Genomic DNA, 20,476 nt, shown 5'->3' with positions numbered 1-20,476 from the left:
TAGGGGAAAGGAGAGGACATGGAAGAACCCAAGTAAATGGATCTCACTTTAGTTCTTGGTCTTGGGGGTGGTGGGATGAGGGTAGAGGAAGGAGAGAACATGGAAGAACCCAAGTAATAACACATTAACTCTTGGGCTCAGGGGTGGAGATAGGGGAAAGGAGAGGACATGGAAGAACCCAAGCAATAACACATTAACTCTTGGGCTCAGGGGTGGAGATAGGGGAAAGGAGAGGACATGGAAGAACCCAAACAACTAGATCCCAGTGCTTAGGCTTGGAGAGAGTGTTGGAAGAATGACAGGCAGAAAAGGATGAGTGAGTAGAAGGGTCCTGCTTCACTTTAAGGAAAGGGCTTTCTTTTCTGATCAGGTTTTGAGGGCTTCTTGGAGAATTCTTCAGAACTAGTAAGGAATCAAGAAGCAAGTGGAGATCTGACATGGAGAAAGTCAGATAGGAGTTGAATTAATATGGCTTATAGTCTACTAATTAGTCTCATTGATTCCAATATTTCCCTTCTAATCCCCCTTCTACAAAACTGTCAAACTATGTGGTGATCATATATATTTATAATGCATTTCTACTCCCACAGTTCTTCCTCTGGATGCAGATAGTGTTCTTTCTCATAAATCCCTCAGAATTGTCCTGGATCATTGCATTGCTGCTAGTAGAGAAGTTCATTACATTCAATTGTGCCACAGTGTATCAGTCTCTGTGTACAATGTTCTCCTGGTTCTGCTCCTCTCACTCTGCATCAATTCCAGTTCACATGGAATTCCTCCAGTTCATTATTCTTTTCAGCACAATAGTATTCCATCACCAACAGATACCACAATTTGTTCAGTCATTCCTCAGTTGAAGGGAATCCCCTCATTTTGCCACCACAAAGAATATTCTTATACAAGTCTTTTTCCTTATTATCTTTTTTTGGGGTACAAACTGGGTTCAAATTTGATTTGATACTTCTTAGCTGTGTGACTCTTGGGTAAATCACTTAACCTCAACTGCCTAACCCTATCAACTCTAAGATAGAAGATATGGGTTTAAGAGACGGAGACAAAGAAATGCAGGTGGTAGAGTGTGGAGGGGAAGGGTCTAGAATTTCAGAGGAGGCTATTGTCCAGGCCTAGGACATAGTACATCTAGACACCATCCTCTAGCTTCTTATGTTAACTTGTGTTAACAGGTTTCCCTGACCCTGCCTTATGGCTTTGATGGAGAGTTAGATAAAGAGAGATAGCTCTTGGTTCCATTTTGAAGAGAATATAGAGTTATAGAATTAGAATTGAAGTGATCTTAAAATCTAAACTATATGTAAAGTATATGTCGGGGATGAAAGTGATCTTAGAATATAAAAGGTCATTCTCCAATTGATAAGGATGTGAATAGGCAGTTTCCAGAAATCAAAGCTATCTATATTCATATAAAAAATGCTCTAAATCACTATTGATTAGAGAAATGCAAATTAAAACAACTCTACGGTCCCAGCAGATTAGCTAACATGATGAAAATGGAATTTAGGGGTAGCTAGGTGTCTCAGGAGAGAAAGCCAGCTCTGGAGAAGGGAGGTAGAAAAAATTGGGACACTAACATACTGATGGTAGAGTTGCAAACTGGTTCAGATTAGTTCAATTTGGTACTAATGCTCAAAGGTCTATAAAACTATGCATATCATGTCTTTTGACCTAGCAATACTGTTACTACACCTGTATCCCAAAGATGAAAGGAAAAAAATACTCAAAATATTTCTAGCATTTTTGTAGAGGCAAAGAATTGGAATGTCCATCAATGGGGAATGACTGAATAAGTTATAGTACAGGATGATGGAGTACTATTGTGCTAAAAGAAATGATGAGATGGGTTCAAAATGAGGAAATGGGTTCAAAAAACCTGCAAAATGAAGTCATGGGTAGAGGGAACCCAGAGAATACCTGAAGGGTAAAAACTGTAGGAGGGGCCAGTTCTAGGACAGAAAGGCCACAAGAAAGTTGAGAAGAGCTTGAAGGAGATTAGTTTGGTTACTTGGAGAGGCTTGAAAGCTCTTTCCTCCCCATTCCAGATTCATCTGTGATTTGGTTTAAGCATATGTTAATTCTTAGTCAATGATTGTTTGTTCCTGAACTGCCCTTTTGGTAATTCTTGGAGCATAGAATCCTAGAATTTTTTAGGCTGAAAATGACCTCAGGAGATGGAATGTCAGCTTTAGAAAGGATTGTACAGCATAGGAGGCCAGAGCTAATTGTACATTACACAAGGACAAAACAAAAAGGAAGTAGTACTTCCTGTGCTTAGAAAGAAGGGAGTGTGTGGAGGAAGAGAGAAAGAACTGAAAGCCCAGATTATCCACTGGACCCTACCCTCAAATCCCACCTCCATCCTTTCCTTCCAGTCTAACTCTTCCATTTACCTTCTGGGCACTCACTGCTGCCTGGTAATGTTTGGTAAAGTCTGCTCTCACTATCATGCTTCTCACATAGTGGCCATTCCAAATCTTCACCTCTCTTCTCAAGCACCCTCTTGATTTCCTCTTGTAAGAATGGATCTCTCAGTATCAGTACCATCATTCTTTTTAAAACAACCCACAACCTTCCTTTCACCCTAATATTCCTTCAAGCTCTCTTTCTCCCTGTCAAACTCTGAAAGTGGGACCTACACTTGATGCTTCTGTGAAGATTGGATTTGGCTCTCCCCTGATGGTAACAATGAAGGTACTTAGCTCTTCCTTGATTGTGAAGATTTAAGTTAAGTTAAATCCTCTATCTTATTTTTAGATATGAATCCCAAAAGTGTAAACACGGTACTTAACACAGTATGGAAATCTACCCATTTTGGATTTTAACCACAAAAAGGTGTGCATTGAGGTACATTGAGTGGGAGGTCTGTTGACACACATGTCCACAGAGTGGGCAATTTTCTGGTATTCTCCACCCTGGGGTGTCCATAGAGTTTTCTTGGCAAAAGTACTGGAGCACTTTGTCATCTCCTCCAGTAAATTAAGGCAAAGAAAGAATCAGTCTCATAGCTAGTAAGTGTCTATGGTCAGATTTGAACTCAAGCCTTCCTGAGTCCAGATTTAGCTCTGTAGTCTAGTAGCTAAAACTCTGATTTTAGAGATGAGGAAAACTATAGCCCAGAGAGAAACTGTTCATGGTAGCATCAGGCTGTATCAACCAGGACTCAAAAATCTGACTCTAAGACCTGTGTCTTTGACATTACACAATGTTGCTTTTCATAATCACATATTTTAAAACCTTTAAGGCTAAAACATTGAATGTCAGACACTCACCAAAATGTTTTAGGGTTCAAATCTGGCCTCAGACTCTTTCTGTGTGACTCTGGACAAATCACTTAACTGGGTGAGGAGGAGGTGCTGGCAGAGCTGAAGCCTGCTGACAAGTTGAATGCCCAAGGAGTGCAACCTGGGTGGAGCTAGGCTTAGAAATGGTGAGCAGCTGAGGTGACTACCTGGGCAGGAATTTCTAAGAATGAAAAGGGCTAAACCTACCAGAACAAGCCTACACACTGCAGCAAGCCCTGAGCACATTCCTTTTATTCTTTTAACCCTTACATTTCATCATAGAATCTCTACCCACTGAGCCACCTAGCTGTACCTTTTTTTGTGTATTTGTAAATATTTTCAAACCATTACCTTCTGTTTTAATGGCAATTCTAAGAGAAGAATGACTAGGGCTAGTCAATCAGGATTAAGTGATTTGCCCAGCTTCAAACCCCTGTTCACTGTGCCATGTAGATGCCCTCCCTGAACACACTTAGTGCAATTTGATAAATTTATTCTTGGAATAAAATAAAATTTAAAAACCTTTCACTCAACTCGGATAACATTTTTAGTTGAAAGAATCCCAGGTCTAGAGATCTCGGCTTGGGGCTACAGTTCTAAAGTTTCCTCATCTGTTGTTGGACCAGATCATCCCCAAACTCCTCAAATTTGTGTCTAAGGTCCGCAGAGGGGCTTAGAAAGGGGTCTTGTTCCCTTAAAGGTCAGAGAGTGAGAGCCATCCAGTTTAGAAGTGAAGGAGAATGGCACAAAATAGAGATACTAGCCTTATGTTCTGCTGAGTCAAGCTGGACTCCAGCCATCCAGAGTTTGGGTAATGTATGACCTATGGGGTTGTACTCTGACCAGCTGGCTGCATGGAGGATGTTTTGGATGGCTGCCTGTGGTCAAGAGCTCCTGAAGGGTGCCGAGCTGTATTCCCAGATCCAGTGAGAATATCCCTATGTCTGATTTACCTCTTGGGAATCAACAGATGGGACTCTTCAGAGAGGGGACTTTGAGGACTTTCCTATTGATTTGGACCAATCAGTGATGGATGGATTTGGGCACACTCCCCACCCTAATGGAGTCAAATCATGCTGAATTAGAATTGAACACATTTTGGCTTTGAAATTGGGTGAAAATGCTATCTATTGTATTAACATGATTTTTCCAGAAAAAGATAAGATCCTCTTTTTAGCAGAAAACCTTACAAAAGCACCAGGGGATAGAGAGCTGGAGATAGGATGTCCTGGGTTCAAATGTGAATGCAGACACTTCCCAACTGTGTGACTGTGGGAAAATCATTTTACTCCAGTTGCCTGGCCCTTACTGCTCTTACCTGAGAACAGATGGTTAGAATCATTAAGACAAAAGGGTTGTTTGTTTTTTTAAAGGCAAGCCATGTGACCATTATTTCCTCTTTGGGCTCTCAGTATAGACTTCTTTTTTCATGATTTCAGGATTCTTCTTCCCCTAAAAGACTCTTCTTCAATTTTCCCTAGGCAATTAGCATATTAATCAATGGTTGTTAAGTCTCTGAAAAAAGAAATGGTTAGACTTCTAAGGGCCCCTCTGCCTCTGATTATGTTCTCTTCCCTTATGAGAGAAATGACCACCTACTCAAAAGAATCTCAGTCATTGAGTCAGGCTCATCTATTTCACCCACCCAAGAGTATTCCAGCTGGTAAGGAAGTACAAAGGACGGGAGCAGGCAGCCTCCTTTTATCCTGGTCCCTGACTCAGATAGTCCCTCCCCTCGTTCACCATTGGCTGGTGATAACTTGAGTTACAATCTTATCTCAAGCTAGCTAATCGGAATGCGCCATTTACAGAACCAATTGTCCTAATTCAAGTGGGTTTTAACCAATCAACACAAGGGACTGTTTCCCTCCTATTCTGAAATAGGGCTTAAGTTTGGACCTTGTTTTGATGAAAAGACTTGTTGGTGATTTATTGAGACCGCCATCTTTATGAACTTCCTCTCCACCTTACCTGGAGCTTACAGGAAGTAAGTAGATATCGCGAGGTTTCACAGATTTTCCTTCACTAACCAAGAGATGTATGTAGTAGCTCAAAAGAAAATGTTTTTGGCTTTTTAAGGCATTTAAGAAAGAGAATCCATCAAGACCAAACCAGGAATCCCCACCAAGAGAATCTCTTGAGGAAAACCACCAGTAATAGAAAGCTCAACATCTCCCGGGGGCAGAGCATTCCACTCAGGAAGTTTTTTTTTTTACCGTAAACCCAAATTGGGGGACAGCCACCTTTAGCCCTCAGAAACTGATCAAGAAAGACAAGCAATATTTAATATTAATAATTTATCTCATTTGATCCTTCAAATAACTCTGGGAGTTAGATGGTTATTATTATCATCTCATATGGATATGTATATTATGTGGAGATAATCATATGGAAATATATCTCCACTTTACAGATGAGGAAATTAAGGCAGAGATGAAGTGACTTACCTGGGTTGTAAGTTTGTAAGCATCTGAGTTCAGTCTTCCTGACTTTAGACTCAACACTGTCCACTGAGCTACTCATATGCCTACCTATATATACATACATATATACATATATATATACCTATATATATATATATATACACCTACTTCCTTCAACTATTTTCTTTATTCTTTTTTTAATAACCTGTACCTTCCATCTTAGAATCAATATTATAAACTGGTTCTGAGTCTGAGCCTGGACAATGGGGATGAAGTGACTTGCCCATCATCACCTGGCTGATAACTGTCTGAGACCATATTTGAACCCAGGACCTTTCATCTATCTCCAAGCCTTCCTTCCTTCCTTTCTTCCTTCCTTTCTTTCCCTTACATTCCATCTTAGAATCAATACTGTATATTGGTTCCAAGGCAGAAGAGTGGTAAGGGCTAGGCAATGGGGGTGAAGTAACTTATCCAGGGTCACACAGCCAGGAAGTATTTGAGTCTATATTTGAACCCAGGACCTCCCATTTCTGGGCCCGGCTACCTAGCTGCTCATCCCCCCCCAACCACCTACCTTGACCCCTATTTTCTTATCTTGTCTAACAGTTCAGGAGTTGTTTGTATTGGAGGTATTATTAGAAGAGTAGTGGCTCCATCGCTATAGACTTCAAAATAGTACTTCATCGTCTCCTTCCATCTTGCAAATGTCTCCCCACTTACATGAGTGGTGAAGGGACTGATTTCTTTGTCCAGGGTCCCCCAGTTGCTGAGTTTGGTCTTCTTTCAAGTCCAATAAACCATGAACCATTTTGTCTAAGAAGTAAAAACCAGTAGTTTTTAAAACCAGGAGTTTTGGGGGACCCAAGTGAAAAAAGGAAGGGGCAACATAAAGTTGCAAGGAGAGTGCAAAGACTGGAGAATAATCATCTTTGAAGAGGACCAAATTGATTCTAAGACAAAGGAGGCGTTTTTTAAAAAAGTCCGTGTACCTGGGGAGTCTAGGTAGCACAGTGGATAGAGCGCTAGGCTTGGAGTCTGGGAAGATGTCCATTCAAATATGGCCTCCCATATAGCCTAGTGGTGTAACTCTGGGCAAGTCACTTAGCCCCCGTTGCCTACCCTTCCTGCTCTTCTGTCTTAGAATTGATGCTCAGTATTAGAAAAGACAGAAGTTGAGGGGGTTTTAAAAAAATGAGTCTATATATCTGCTGGGAGGGTTGAGAATTTTCTGGTTGAGAATTTCATTTCTATGCTTTATTATATTCTGAGGGGCAGTGCTAGTCCTCTGGGCATTCAAAGACTGGTGTGATGTTGGTAAAAGACCTTTCTAAAGAGAGGCAATCACTGAGGGAAGAAACTAGCCTTGGTGCTTGGCAACCTGGGAGATTGGAGGAGAGGGGAAGGAGGGGAAGGTCTCCTGCAGAAGGTGGGATTTAGACTTAGTCTTAAAGGAAGTCAAAGGCAGAGGGGAAGAGGGGGAACCCAGGGCAGACAAAGACCTGGATGAATTAGCAGGAACAACTAGCAGAAAAGTGTAGGAGGACTGATTGGAGAGGCTTGTGAAGGAGATCTCTTCTCCAAAATCTGCTGATATTTCTCAAGACTTAAGGTGCTGTTGGAAAGACCAAATACTTTGGACATCTGCACGAAGGTCTAAGGATTTCTGATTTGGAAGAGGTCCTTTATAGTCATGTGTGTGATCCAGGCAGATCCAGTTGCTAACCTTTCCTGAGCAATTTAAGGTTTGATAAGTAAGCACTTTGCCAATATTATCTCATTTGATCCTCTCAACAAACTTAGGAGTTAGGTGCTATTATTATAGTTATTGTTATTGTTATTATTATTAGGTGCTTTATTCCTGTTTTACAGATGAGGAAACTGAGGCTAAGTGACGTGCCCTGGGTCAACACAGCTAGTATCAATTCTAAGACAGAAGAGGGGCAAGATTAGGTAAATGAAGTTAAGTGACTTGCCCAGGTTTGGATTTGAACCCAGGTCCTCCCACCTCCACAGAGGATTCTCTGTCCTCTGTGCTACCTAGCTACTCCTGAAAGCAGGTATTCTTGACTCCATGTCAAGAAGAACCCAAAATACTTGGGTCAAAGGAAAGGAAACCACTTATTTCACTCAGCCCTTCCCTCCCCATCATTTGAATGAGTGCATTGTTCTTCTGCTGTGGGACAGCCTACCCACCAAGCATCCTGGATAAGCCACCTCGGTATGGAAGTAATTCCCAGGGAGCCAAATGTGGATGATCTAGATAATGCTTAAATCCCCAGATGATGTTTCTTCTGTCCTAACATGTTTCAGAGTTATCTTCCCAGGGCTCTCCTTCGTCTGTGTCCTCAAGAGACATAGGCTCCTTCTATTGTCTATTCATTCATTCCTTGGGATCCCCCATTAAGGGATCAGAGTGCAGATTACCTACACACAGAGTCAGTCTCTTCCATTCCTTTTATGATGGTCAACCTATGATTTGGATGGCCTCCTCATTTGCTGGTTTGGTTCCCACACTCTCTGGACCATTTGCTTTTACTCTTACCTTGTGTCTTAAAATTGATATTAAGTATTGGTTCCAAGGCAGAAGAGCTTTTGGTGAGCAAAATGCCTATTGGGGCTCTTCCTTTCCCCTCCTAGCCTCCCAGAGTCCTCATCTGAGATGGAGATGTTCCAATGGGCATCAAATCACTTTGGGAAGCTCTTTAGGTCCAGGTGTGATGTCTGTAGTAGAAGCTGGATGGAGGAGTGTCAACAGGGGAGGAGGAAACCTCCTGGATACTGGTCCTGACTTTGCCAGACCAGGGATCTTGAGCAAGGTACTTTTATGACCCAAATGGCAAAAATAATTAGAACTGGAAAACTTGAATCCAGGTCGGTTTCAGATTTCTTATCTATAAAACTTCACTCTGGAATCTTCACTCTGGACTCATTCAGCAGTCTGGTGAAGCCTATGTGGACCCCTTCTCAAAATCATATTTTTATTTTTTAATTAAGAAAAAAAAACAATCTTCCCTTCCATCTTAGAATCAATACTGTGTATTGGTTCCAAGGCAGAAGAGTAGTAAGAGCTTGGCAATGGGGGTTAAATGACTTGTCCAGAATCACACAACTAGGAAATGTCTGAGGTCCTATTTGAACCCAAGACCTTCCATCTCCATCCATTGAGCCACCTCCCTGTCCCCAGAATCATGTTTTTAAAAGCATAAAATAAGATACATGGGATTACAAAAGAAACTCATCAATTTTTTTCAGGTTACAAAGGAACCAATCTAAGTATCTACTTATCATTTAATATCTCAAAGACCAAGTCAAGAACACAATTGTCAAGAGACAATCCTTGAGGTCCCTTCCAACTCCCACCTTCTAGGTAAAGTGCACAGTTAGCATCATCCCATATTTTTGGTTCTGGGGCTTCATAGCTCCAGCACTTGGTTTGGGTAAATTATCCAGCCCCAGGACAGATGCTCCTGGTCGAGGATACTGTGGGTGGGGTTATGGAGTCTTATCTCAAGGAACATCACATCCCCAAAACATTAGGTCAGCTCAGCACTGGCTGTTCTAGTCTCTAGAGTCCCCCACCATATGGCACCCTAGGATAATGTCCAGCTGCTACAGACCTCAGCACTTCCCAGAGGCAATTGTCTGGAGCTCACTCTTCATAGGAGCGTGTGGAATGAAAACATCTCTCTTCTGGGGAAGAAGAGGGGTGATCACAGCAAAGTGTAGGTCCTGGGGAGGAAGGAAGAAGAGGGGTGGTGATGGCTTCTGAGGTTCCATCATCCCAGTCAGGCAGGCATGTCCTGGTCCCTTCCTTTCCCCTCTCTGCCTCCCAGCATCCTCATCTGGATGGAGATGGAGATGTTCCAATGGGCATCAAATCACTTGGGACAGCTCTTCAGGTCCAGGTGTGATGATGTCTGTAGTAGGAGCTGGATGGAGGAATCTGGGAGGGTTCCTAGAAGAAGTTGAGTCAGGAGCAACCTCACGGGACATGGCAGACCTCAATTCAGATCCCTCCTCAGTTTCTTCACCTGTAAAAATTGGGAGTAATAACAATAGCTATAATAATTAGGAGGATCATGTAAACCTTTTGTTCTTCAACCATATCCATTTCTTCATGACACTGCTGAGAGTTTTCTTGGCAGAGATGATGGAGTGGTTTGCCATTTCCTTGGCCAGCTCATTTTAATTTATTTCATTTTATTTAGTCAATTTAGAACATTTTTCCTTGGTTACAAGACTCCTATTCTTAACCTCCCTTCCCTCCAGCTCATTTTATAGATGAAGAATGGGGTTAAGTGACTTGTCCAGTATTGCATAGCTAGTGTCTGTGTCTGGATTTGAACTCAGGAAGATGAGTCTTCCTGATTTGGGCCTGACACTATCCACTGTACCACCTAGCTACCCTTTGTAAGCCTTTAAATGTGTGCTTTTATTTTAGGTAAGAACCTGTTTAATTAGAGTAGGGGGCTTCAGAAAAGGAAAGTTCTCTTTAATGTAGAGTTCATTAATATTATATTACTTTTATAATAATTTCCTCTGCAAGTTAGCTTGTCTAGGAGTTTGAGATCACCCAGTCATTTGGGGCAGAAGTGGAACCCACACACCCATTTTCCTCACACTCAGGCCAGGTCTCTATCTACCACCACATACTGATTCTCTCATTTAAAACTATGTATACTGGGGACAGCTGGGTGGCTCAGTGGATTGAGAACCAGGTCTAGAGAGGTCCTGGGTTCAAATCTGGCCTCAGATACTGACTGTGTGACCCTGTGCAAGTCACTTGATCCCCATTGCCTAGCCCTGACCACTGTTCTGCCTTGGAACCAGTACATAGTACATAGTATTGATTCCAAGACAGAAAGTTAGGGTTTAGAAAAAACCTAAGTATGAAGGAGGAGGGTCTGTGAACCGCCTGTGCTAGCAAGTGACAAATCAGAAACACCTGGCTGACGTCCTGGGCTGTCCAAAGCCATCATTGGTACACTTTAGACACAGGAAGTGAGGTAAAGAACTGCCTTTATATTTCACATCACTTCCTGCGAGAGGCCTTCTTTGACTGGTGGAGCTGGCAGGTGATACCTCAGACTGCTTCCCTCAGACTGTCACGTGGTGAGTGCTAGCCTTACTCCGAATTCCTTGGCTTTTGTGGAGGCACCTGCTAGCTGTGCTAGATTTAATCCTCTGCCCCCACCCCACCCCCCACCCTCTGAATTCCTGCCTGGTATCTTTTTCCTTTCTTCCTTAATATCTTTACAATATAAACTACCATAAAATTCCATTCTGAATATTTCATTGGGATTTAGAATTTAAAATCCCTGCTGACCAACTAAAATATATTCAGTCCAACCATAAATTTTACCCCTAACAATATTGGGGGGCAACTGGGTGGCTTAGTGGATTAAGAGTCAGGCCTAAAGACAGAAGGTCTTGGGTTCAGATGTGACCTCAGACACTTCCTAGCTGTGTGATGCTGGGCAAGTCTTGGAACCAATACATACTATTGGAGTTAAGAACAGATATCAAACCTCTTCTTTCAGTTTTATTCCTGGTTGGACTTCCCTGTGAGCATGGCTAGGGCACCCTAATGGTGGTAACAAAATAGTAAGCTAAATGGAGCAGTGAAGAAAATATTTCCTATTTTTCCGACTTTTCCCCCTACTACCTTTAAATAAATAAAATTTAAATAAAATTAATAAATATCATTTAAATAAAATTAATTTAGGGCCAGACTCATACATTTCTCTCTTATATATCACAGAAACCAGACCTTAGGTTTAGAAAAAATTTTAAAAATGTGAATTTTAGATTTTCTCCACCCTGCGGAGTCTTTAGAATTTTAGCCTCCAGGAACTTTTACACCCCACTTAAGTGGGGGGGAGGGGGAGGAAGGTCTGTGAACCACCTGTGTTAGCAAGTAACAAATCAGAAACAATTGGCTGACGACCTGGGCAGTCCAAAGCCAAGTTTAAGCCCCCATTGGTACACTTAAGACAGGAAGTGGCATAAAGAACTGCCTTTAGTTCACCTCACTTCCTGTGAGAGAGCCTCATTGACTGATGGAGTTGGGCAGGTGAGACCTCAGAATGCTTCCCTTGAGACCCTTCATACTGTCACGTGGTGAGTACCAGCCTTACTCTGAATACCTGCCTGGTATCTCTTTTCTCTTACTCCTATTTCTTCACAATATAAACCACCATAAAATTCTATTCTGAGTATATTGGGGGCAATTGGATAGCTTAGTGGATTAAGAGTCAGACCTAAAGACAGAAGGTCTTGGGTCCAAATTTGGTCTCAGACACTTCCTAGCTGTGTGACCCTGGGCAAGTCACTTTACCCCCATTGCCTAGCCTTTACTGCTCTTCTGCCTTAGAACCAATACCTAGTATTGATTCTTTTTTCTTTTTTTCTTCTAATTTGGAAAACCATTAATTAGAATATTTTCCCATGGTTATAAGATTCATTGTGATCAAGCAGTTGTTTTTCTTCTGTGTTTCCACTACCCCTAGTTCTTTCTCTGGATGTGGAGAGCATCTTTCTCATAAGTCCCTCAGAATTGTCTTGGGTCATTGTATTGCTGCTAGTAGAGAAGTTCATTTTAGTATTGATTCTAAAGATTCTTAAGGGTTAAAAAAAAAAACAACAGCTTGGCATAGTATGCTCCCTTCTCCCTTGTGTAGTCTTAGAACAGAATGGCCCAGGACTGAATGTTCCCTTTCCAGACTCATTTGGAGTCCTACGTCCTTATCTTTGTTTCCTCCCTTGCTCCAGCCCCATTTTACCCAACCAACCAGTGACTGTTCATTCTCTCTGAATGAGATCCCAACAAGCTGGACTTGACTGAAACAAAGTTTACACTGGCTCGCCTGATCCCCCTGATAATTTTGTAAGGGAGATGCTATTGTCATTACTCCCATTTTACAGATGAAAAAAAATTTGAGGCTGAGAAAGTGACTGTATCATCCCCGCCTTGGGTACCACATCCACAGACCCACAGCGTAGGATGACAAGATTCTGGCACATCCGGCAATGTTCTTATCATCATTTACAATGGTTAAATGACCTACCCCAAATTGCATGGCTAGTTAATGACTTCTTAAGTCAATGGTAAGGCCAAGATCAGGACTTCTGCTTTCTGGACCTCAGTACAAGGGTGCAGTTCTGTTTCTGCCCAAAGGCATAACAAGAATAGATCAGTGTGAGTCGTAAGGAGGGAGATTTGGGAAAATATTTCTACCCTGGAATAGGCTTCCGTGGCTGGATAATCACCTGTTGGGGATGTTCTGTTTAGGTGAATTGGGACCAAGGGGCATCTAAGTGCCCTTCCAACCTGAATCAATACTAGGTATTGGTTCTAAGGCAGAAGAGCAGTCTGGGCAAGGCAATGGGGTGGAAGTGACTTGCCCAGGGTCACATAGTTCTGAGGTCAGATTTGAACCCATCCCTAGACCTGACTCAATTCACTGAGCCACCCAGCTACCCCCTGACATCCAGTATTCCAAGGTCTCTCCCAGCTAACATTCTGTGTTCTTAATATTCCATGTTCCTTCCTGCCCATTTGGAGTATTGGACATTCACTTGCGTCTTTTGTGTGTCTATGAATCATTCTAGATAGGAAATTAAAGAGCCACAACATCTAATTACCCATTATTCTGATCTCAGCTGAAAAAGCATTTCAATATTCTTTTTGGCTTGTGCCTTTCCTCTCTGACTTTGGTTATATACAGAGCAGGTAAAGGCTGGACCTACACATGTTCAGGTTTGGAAGTCACTGGGCTGGGAGTGCACTGGGTAACTCAGCATCTCCTCATGTTCCTCCTCCTCTAGGAAGCCTTCCTTGGTAAGCTTTAGAAATCTTAATTCCTTCTTGTAGGCTGTACTCTACAATACTACAATTCCTACATAGTACCATTGGCCAGAAAAATTGATCAGAAACAATGATAATAATCATTCTTTTATCTAGAACTTAAAGGTTTGCAAAAGACAGCCTTGGGAGGTGTTACTAATATTTATACCCATAGTGTAGATTTTTAAAGTGAGGATGATGAAGGCAGCTAGTGGATTGAGAGCCAGGTCCTGAGACGGGAGGTCCTGGGTTCATATCTGGCCTCAAGACACTTGCCTACTGGATGACCCTGAACAAGTCACTTAACTCCTATTGCCTAGCCCTGACCACACGGTATTGATTCTAAGGAAGAAGCTAAGAGTTTTTTTGTTTTGAGGATTAAGGAAAGTAAGTTGACTTGCCCAGGGCCACATCGCTATTTAATTGATATCATCTGCTTGATCCTCCAGGCCTGCAACTACTGGCCCCGGGAGCCTCTGGTGCCCAGGGTACACAGGCAGATCCGCTGAGTACTTTTTAGGGCAATGAGCTCTGGTCATGGGGCAGGGGAAAAGAAAAACTTGTTTGTTCCCTGTCTGCTGTAACTTTGGACCCCAAATGCCCCAGGTCAGAGGAGGACAGGGAAAGCGTGGAACAGAGAGCAAAAGTTACATTTCAAGCCCCAGGATCAGAGAAGGAAAACACAAGCAAGGAGAACATTGAAAGAAAGTTCAGCTTAATGGCTACATCTCCTAGATTGACTTCTAGACTCCCAAAAGGCAGCTGAGTGAATGTCCAACCCTCCAAGTGGGCAGGAAAGTGGGGGTCATGCTTAGAACACAAGGTATCTTGGGCACAAGGTAGTATCAAAGGTTCTAGCTCTATACTATACCCTAGACTAAGCTCTATACTAGAACTAAGGTTCTAGCTTCTATACTTTGAGAGCCCCTCCAGCTCTGATATCTTATCCTTTATTAAATTAAGACTATTTCTCCATGATTCATGTTCTTTCCCTCCCATCCTCCCACCCCCACTCCCATAGTCAATTCCACTGGGTTTTACATGTGACACTATCCCGTCAAGTTCAGGTTTGTCATTCTGTGTTCTAACATCCCATGTTCTTGAGTCACTTCCAAACCCCTCTGCTGTAGGGTTCCTCTCTCCCATTGTATTTTCTGAAATTCTTTTTTCCAACAGTCTCTGAAGCTCTAGGGTGGGAAGATGTTTAATAAATGTTAGATTGGATAATGAGTGGTAATCTAATGTCTGGTCCAGAAGGCTCTGTGGGAGACATTGGAGGAATGTGCTGACAGCCACAGTCCTCTATGACCTTCATGAATCAGTCACTTGGTCAAGGTGGCTTGCCATGGACCTGCCCCATGGCCTCAAAGAGATATAGAATTGAACTCATGTCAGGAAGTCATCAGTTCTGCTATCTTAACTAGCTTCTCTGATTTGGTCAGTCATTTAACTACTTTAGATCTGTTTCCTCATCTATAAGACAAAGTAATTGAAACAGAAGATCTTTGAAGTCCCTTCTAACTCTGACACATTATTCTAAGGTCTCTCCTACCTCTGACATTCCATGTTCTAAGGTCTCTCCCAGCTCTGACATTCCCTGTTCTAAGCTCTTTCCCAGCTCTGGCATTCTCTGTTCTAAGCTCTCCCAGCTCTGACATTCTCTGTTCTAAGCTCTCTCTCAGCTCTGACATTCCCTGTTCTAAGCTCTCTCCCAGCTCTGACATTCTCTGTTCTAAGCTCTTTCCCAGCTCTGACATTCCCTGTTCTAAGGTCTCTTCCCAGCTCTGACAGGCATATGATCCTTGTCCTACTCTCCTCAGTGTTGATATGAAAATGAATTAGACAGTAGGATGTGAAAGGGACCTCCAATGATCCTAGGTGATTCCTTACCATAACAAACTGTTCCTTTATTGCTTCATAAGTTGCCATAGCATCTTGAAGATGGCAGCCCTGCTAAAGTTCACTCCTGTTGGTGCCCTGAGCTGAGCTCCCATCCCTGCTCACCGCTCACACCTTTCTCAGTCTTTAATCTCTCCCTTTCCTTCTCTGACATCTACAAAAATGCTGAAGACTCTCTCTGAAGCTTCCCCTTGACCCTTTGTTTTGCCAGGTGGGCAGAACAGGCACACAGAACCTTCAGCTATGAGGGAAGGGGCGGGGTAGGGAAAGAATATGAATCATGTATCCATGGCAAAATAATAATTTAAGGGACCGGCAGTAAAATAGCCCAGATTATTCAAAAACATTTACATCAAACCTAGTATTTACTGGGCTAACCAAGAGAGACTTTAGATTATACCTAATGTAATATCTAAAAATTATAGCCAATGGTTGTCAAATGACTTTAGACACTGGAACTCACTGAAGCAATTTTTTTAACCCCTATTTTCCTCTTGGAATCAATACTGGGTAAGTGGTAAGGGCTAAGCTATGGGGGTACAGTGACTTGGCCAGGGTCACCGAGCTAGGAAGTATCTGAGGCCTGACTCCAGTTGCCCCCTGTCTTGAAGTAGGATCAAGTTGGCTTTGGAGTTGGGAAGACCTGGGTTTCTCTCTGAGAAGGTGCTGCTCTCCTTTTTCTCATCTAGGAGTTAGCTGCCTTAATGAAATACAATTCTAGAACTTATAACCCATTTGACAACAGCTTATTGAGGCCCAGAGAGGGAAATTCAGGTGTCCCAAAATTAGTGACACAGCTGGACCAAGGACCCAGCTCTCCTACATCCCTGCTCTAATACTCTCCTCATTCTCTTTCCCTGTGCCCAGCGGCTTCCCCTGGAAACCTGAGCTCCTGTGAGATGTCTTTGTCTGACCCCTGAGCTGCCTAATCCAATAGTATTATCTCCTGAGATAAGTCCTGAGGGGAGGTGCTGAATCTGCACCCAGGCAGTCCAGGAGCCCTTCCTGAGCCTCACTCCCGTTCCAGAGGGTGGTCTCTTAGAGGTTTGGAGAAGCCCCGACGTCCAGGCCCAGATCCCAGCATGGCGCTCCTGTCCAGGACTATGGAGCTGACCGTCACCACAGGCCTCAGCCTCCTGTTTCTAATGCTAATCCTAAGCCTTCTTTGTTACTTCATTTGCCGCCTGGCCAGGCCCCTCAGGTAGGACAGCTCCTTGCCTTTTCTCTATCCCTGGGTTTCACTCTTCTCTCTTTCCTGTCTCTCCCATCTCTTCTTCTTCCCCATCATTTTTAAATCTTCCCCCTCTCTTCCCAAAGAGCAAGGCCACTGCTGTTCTGAGAGTTAGGACAATGCTTTCTTCTCCAGGCCTCTGGATGGCCCTTTCCCTGTGTCCGCGCTCCCTTAGCCCTAAGAGGTCCCATGGTTTGAGCCCAGCAGAGGAGTTCCTAATGTGCTAGGTAATAAGTAACCAGCCCTTGGAGCAAGAGGAGAAAAGGGGCCTAGGCTAAGAGGAGAGGGGATGGGGAGACCCGGCACACTTGAGCTCCGATTCAAGGCCTTCCGAACATTGGCAGAGGGGATCGACTGCTCTGCAATGCCCATAGCCAGCCCTGTGATTGGGCATCAGGGAGCCAATCTTCAGGAGACAAAGGGAACTTGGATCTGGGCACCGGGTATTCCCATGGGGTGGGATGGAGGCCGGGGGACATTCTGCCAGACTCACCAGTATCTCCTAAGGAGAGGGCTTGCTAGGGAGCCTGAGAAGCTATGATAAGTTTGAGCATCTTGGCAAAATGGGTCAGTTCTGCCTGCCTGGACTTTCTAGCATTCTTCTAATCCAGAACGAAAGGTATAAAACTTCAGGGCGTGAAGAGGATAGAACATAGAACACCAGATTAGAAGGGACCCTAGAACACAGGATGTCAACGTTGGGAATGGCCTTGGAACCCAGAATGCCAGAGCTGGAAGGGACCTTAGGACACAGGATGTCAGAGCTGGGAGAGACCTTAGAACAGAGAATGTCAGAGCTGGGAGAGAGCTTAGAACAGAGAATGTCAGAGCTGGGAGAGAGCTTAGAACAGAGAAGGTCAGAGCTGGGAGAGACCTTAGAACAGAGAATGCCAGAGCTGGGAGAGACCTTAGAACAGAGAATGTCAGAGCTGGGAGAGACCTTAGAACAGGGAATGTCAGAGCTGGGGGAGACCTTAGAACAGAGAATGTCAGAGCTGGGAGGGAGCTTAGAACAGAGAATGTCAGAGCTGGGAGAGAGCTTAGAACAGAGAATGTCAGAGCTGGGAGAGACCTTAGAACAGGGAATGTCAGAGATGGGAGAGACCTTAGAACAGAGAATGTCAGAGCTGGGAGAGACCTTAGAACAGAGAATGTCAGAGCTGGGAGAGACCTTAGAACAGAGAATGTCAGAGCTGGGAGAGACCTTAGAACAGAGAATGTCAGAGCTGGGAGAGACCTTAGAACAGAGAATGTCAGAGCTGGGAGGGAGCTTAGAACAGAGAATGTCAGAGCTGGGAGAGACCTTAGAACAGAGAATGTCAGAGCTGGGAGAGACCTTAGAACAGAGAATGTCAGAGCTGGGAGAGACCTTAGAGCAGAGAATGTCAGGGCTGGGAGAGACCTTAGAACAGAGAATGTCAGAGCTGGGAAAGACCTTAGAACAGAGAATGTCAGGGCTGGAAGGGAGAAGGAGAGGCAGAACAGTGTAAGTCTTTGCAAGACAAGATGAGCAAAGTTAAGGCTAAGCATGATGCAAGTAGAAATATGGGCTGGGACAGATAGTGGAGGGTCCTGACTGCGCATTCATTGCCCAATCTGTCCTCTCTTCTCCACAGGATTGGCACATCGGTGAACATCTGAGCAGCTATCCTTCGGGTCTCCAGGTTCAGGAGGATGAGCAGATCCTCTGGCTCTACCATGTTTCTCCTGCTCCTTTGCCTGATGGCCGGAACCTGCCTCTCCATTGTACCAGGTAACTGGGGTGGCTAAGATGGGTTCAGAGTGATGGAAATGGCCAGAATTAGGAGTCTGCATTTTATCTTATTCTCTAAGGAGTCATTGAAAATTCTTGAACAGGGCTGCTGCAATGGGTTTCTTTCTGAGGAAAGAAATCACTTTTTTTTTTTCCCTAGAAGCCTCCTGGGGCAGAAGACTGTTCAGTCTGGGGCAGAGACTGGGCAGCTTTTGGCAGATCTCCCAATTGCTTTTTCATTCTTGGCTCAGGAATCTAGTCTCTGAATCCTATGAAGGATTATGTGTAAAAGAGAACCTTCCCTGTTTTGGGTCTTTGTGTGGGCATTTTTTAAAACCCTCACCTTCCATTTTAGAATCAATACTGGGTATTACTGGGTAATACTTGGTTCCAAGTCAAAAGAGCAGTAAGGGCTAGGCAATGGGGGTTAAGTGACTTGACCAGGGTGTCTTCAAGTGTCTGAGGCTGCCCCCACCCCCAGAAGGTTTTACATCCATATTATATACACCAGGCTACAGGAGAGCAGAAGGGCAATTCTCAACTGACCCCATGATGCCATTGTTGTCCTCTCTACTCCTCCTGGCCCAGCTGGACCATAGAGTTGACTCAGGACCTGAGATTCTCATTAATTCTTACACTAGGACTGAAACTGAATGGGGCAAGGCAGTGTTGGTTTAGTGGCTATTTCCTTTACTGGAAAAAGATAGGGAAGTAGAGTGTCCTAGAGAACACCAACCTAGGAGTCGAGGAGACCTGGGATTAGTGGTTGTGTGATTTTTGGTCCCTTTGTAGAGCTTGGTTTTTTTTTGATTTTGTAAGATGAAGAGGTTGATCTTTGCAGTACTTCTAATCCTAATCTCAATGTAGATATCCTGGAAGTATAAGAAAAGAGCCACTAGCATTGGGCTCGATCACGGAACTCCAATCAGGGACAAGTGTCCCTCCATGCAAAGGTCTAGCACTGTCTGAGGACTGTGTCCCAGCTCAGACCAGGGAGCAGTGCAGAGGGTAACATTAGGGCTTATTGACTGAATATATTATACTATTACAATAGTAGGAAGAAATGAAGAAGAGGGAATTGGAGTGCTCTGGCCACAGGCCTAGATAAGAGGTCTCCTCAGAGGATAGTTTTCAGGAGGTAAAGGAAAGGAGGAATTGGCAGCCATTCACCAAGCTCGAGGAAGATGCTCGCCTAACCAGGCTACAAAGGCCCAGAAAGAGGAAGTAATGCGAAATAGAAAGGCAGTTCTTTACATCCCTTCCTTCATCTCACATGTACCAATGGTCGCTTAAGCTTGGCTTAGGACAGCCCAAGGGTCTGTCAGTTGTTTTTGATTTGTCACTTGCCAGCACATGTCTGTCATAGGCCATCCTCCTCAACCCTTAATCCTAATTCTAAAGTAAATTTAAATTCACAGGAGCTAAAAGGAGGGAGAGCTTTAGCCTGCTCCTGATCTTCATGCAGGAGCCCAGATTCTGAATGTAGGCCCAGAATTTCTATAGGCCTTTCCCAGTGAAGCATCTCTGGGGCAGCTTCTGAGTCTCATTCTAAAATCTTACCATGCTTTCCACAATCCCCAAGATCATTGTACTGTGCCAGAGCTGGGAGGGATTTTAGAACCCAGAAAGTGGAGTGTCTGGAACAACCTCCAGGAAGTGATGCAGAGCGAGAGGAGCAGAACCAGGAGAACATTGTACACAGAGACAAACACACTGTGGTATCATCGAACGTAATGGACTTCTCCATTGGTGGTGGTGTAATGTCCCTGAACAACTTGCAGGGACCCAGGAGAAAAAAACACCATTCATAAGCAAAGGATAAACTATGGGAGTAGAAACACCGAGAAAAAGCAACTGCCTGAATACAGAGGTTGAGGGGACATGACAGAGGAGAGACTCTAAATGAACACTCTAATGCAAATACTATCAACAAAGCAATGGGTTCAAATCAAGAAAACATCTAATGCCCAATGGACTTACGCGTCGGCTATGGGGGGTGGGGGGGAGAGGAAAAGAAAATGATCT

At 43.7% G+C, this 20,476-nt stretch overlaps 1 protein-coding gene across 2 annotated transcripts in view; it reads left to right on the top strand.

The window, feature by feature from the left end:
• The window catches only part of ALPL (alkaline phosphatase, biomineralization associated), a 57,762-nt gene that overhangs the window by 13,761 nt on the left and 23,525 nt on the right, over positions 1-20,476 (top strand). The window contains exons 1-2 of one of the 2 annotated variants that reach the window (XM_056795633.1): positions 10,814-10,834; positions 18,315-18,451. In XM_056795633.1, coding sequence (XP_056651611.1) covers positions 18,373-18,451 — 79 coding nt within the window. In that variant the 5' untranslated portion in view covers positions 10,814-10,834; positions 18,315-18,372. Of the gene's footprint in view, positions 1-10,813; positions 10,835-18,314; positions 18,452-20,476 lie in introns of those variants that run through there. The other variant, XM_007491229.3, reaches the window with a different exon arrangement.

Source organism: Monodelphis domestica, chromosome 4, assembly GCF_027887165.1.
Source record: "Monodelphis domestica isolate mMonDom1 chromosome 4, mMonDom1.pri, whole genome shotgun sequence".
Lineage (NCBI taxonomy): Eukaryota > Metazoa > Chordata > Mammalia > Didelphimorphia > Didelphidae > Monodelphis > Monodelphis domestica.
Note: the sequence above shows the minus strand (reverse complement) of the source record. Positions and strands in the feature narration are given on the sequence as shown.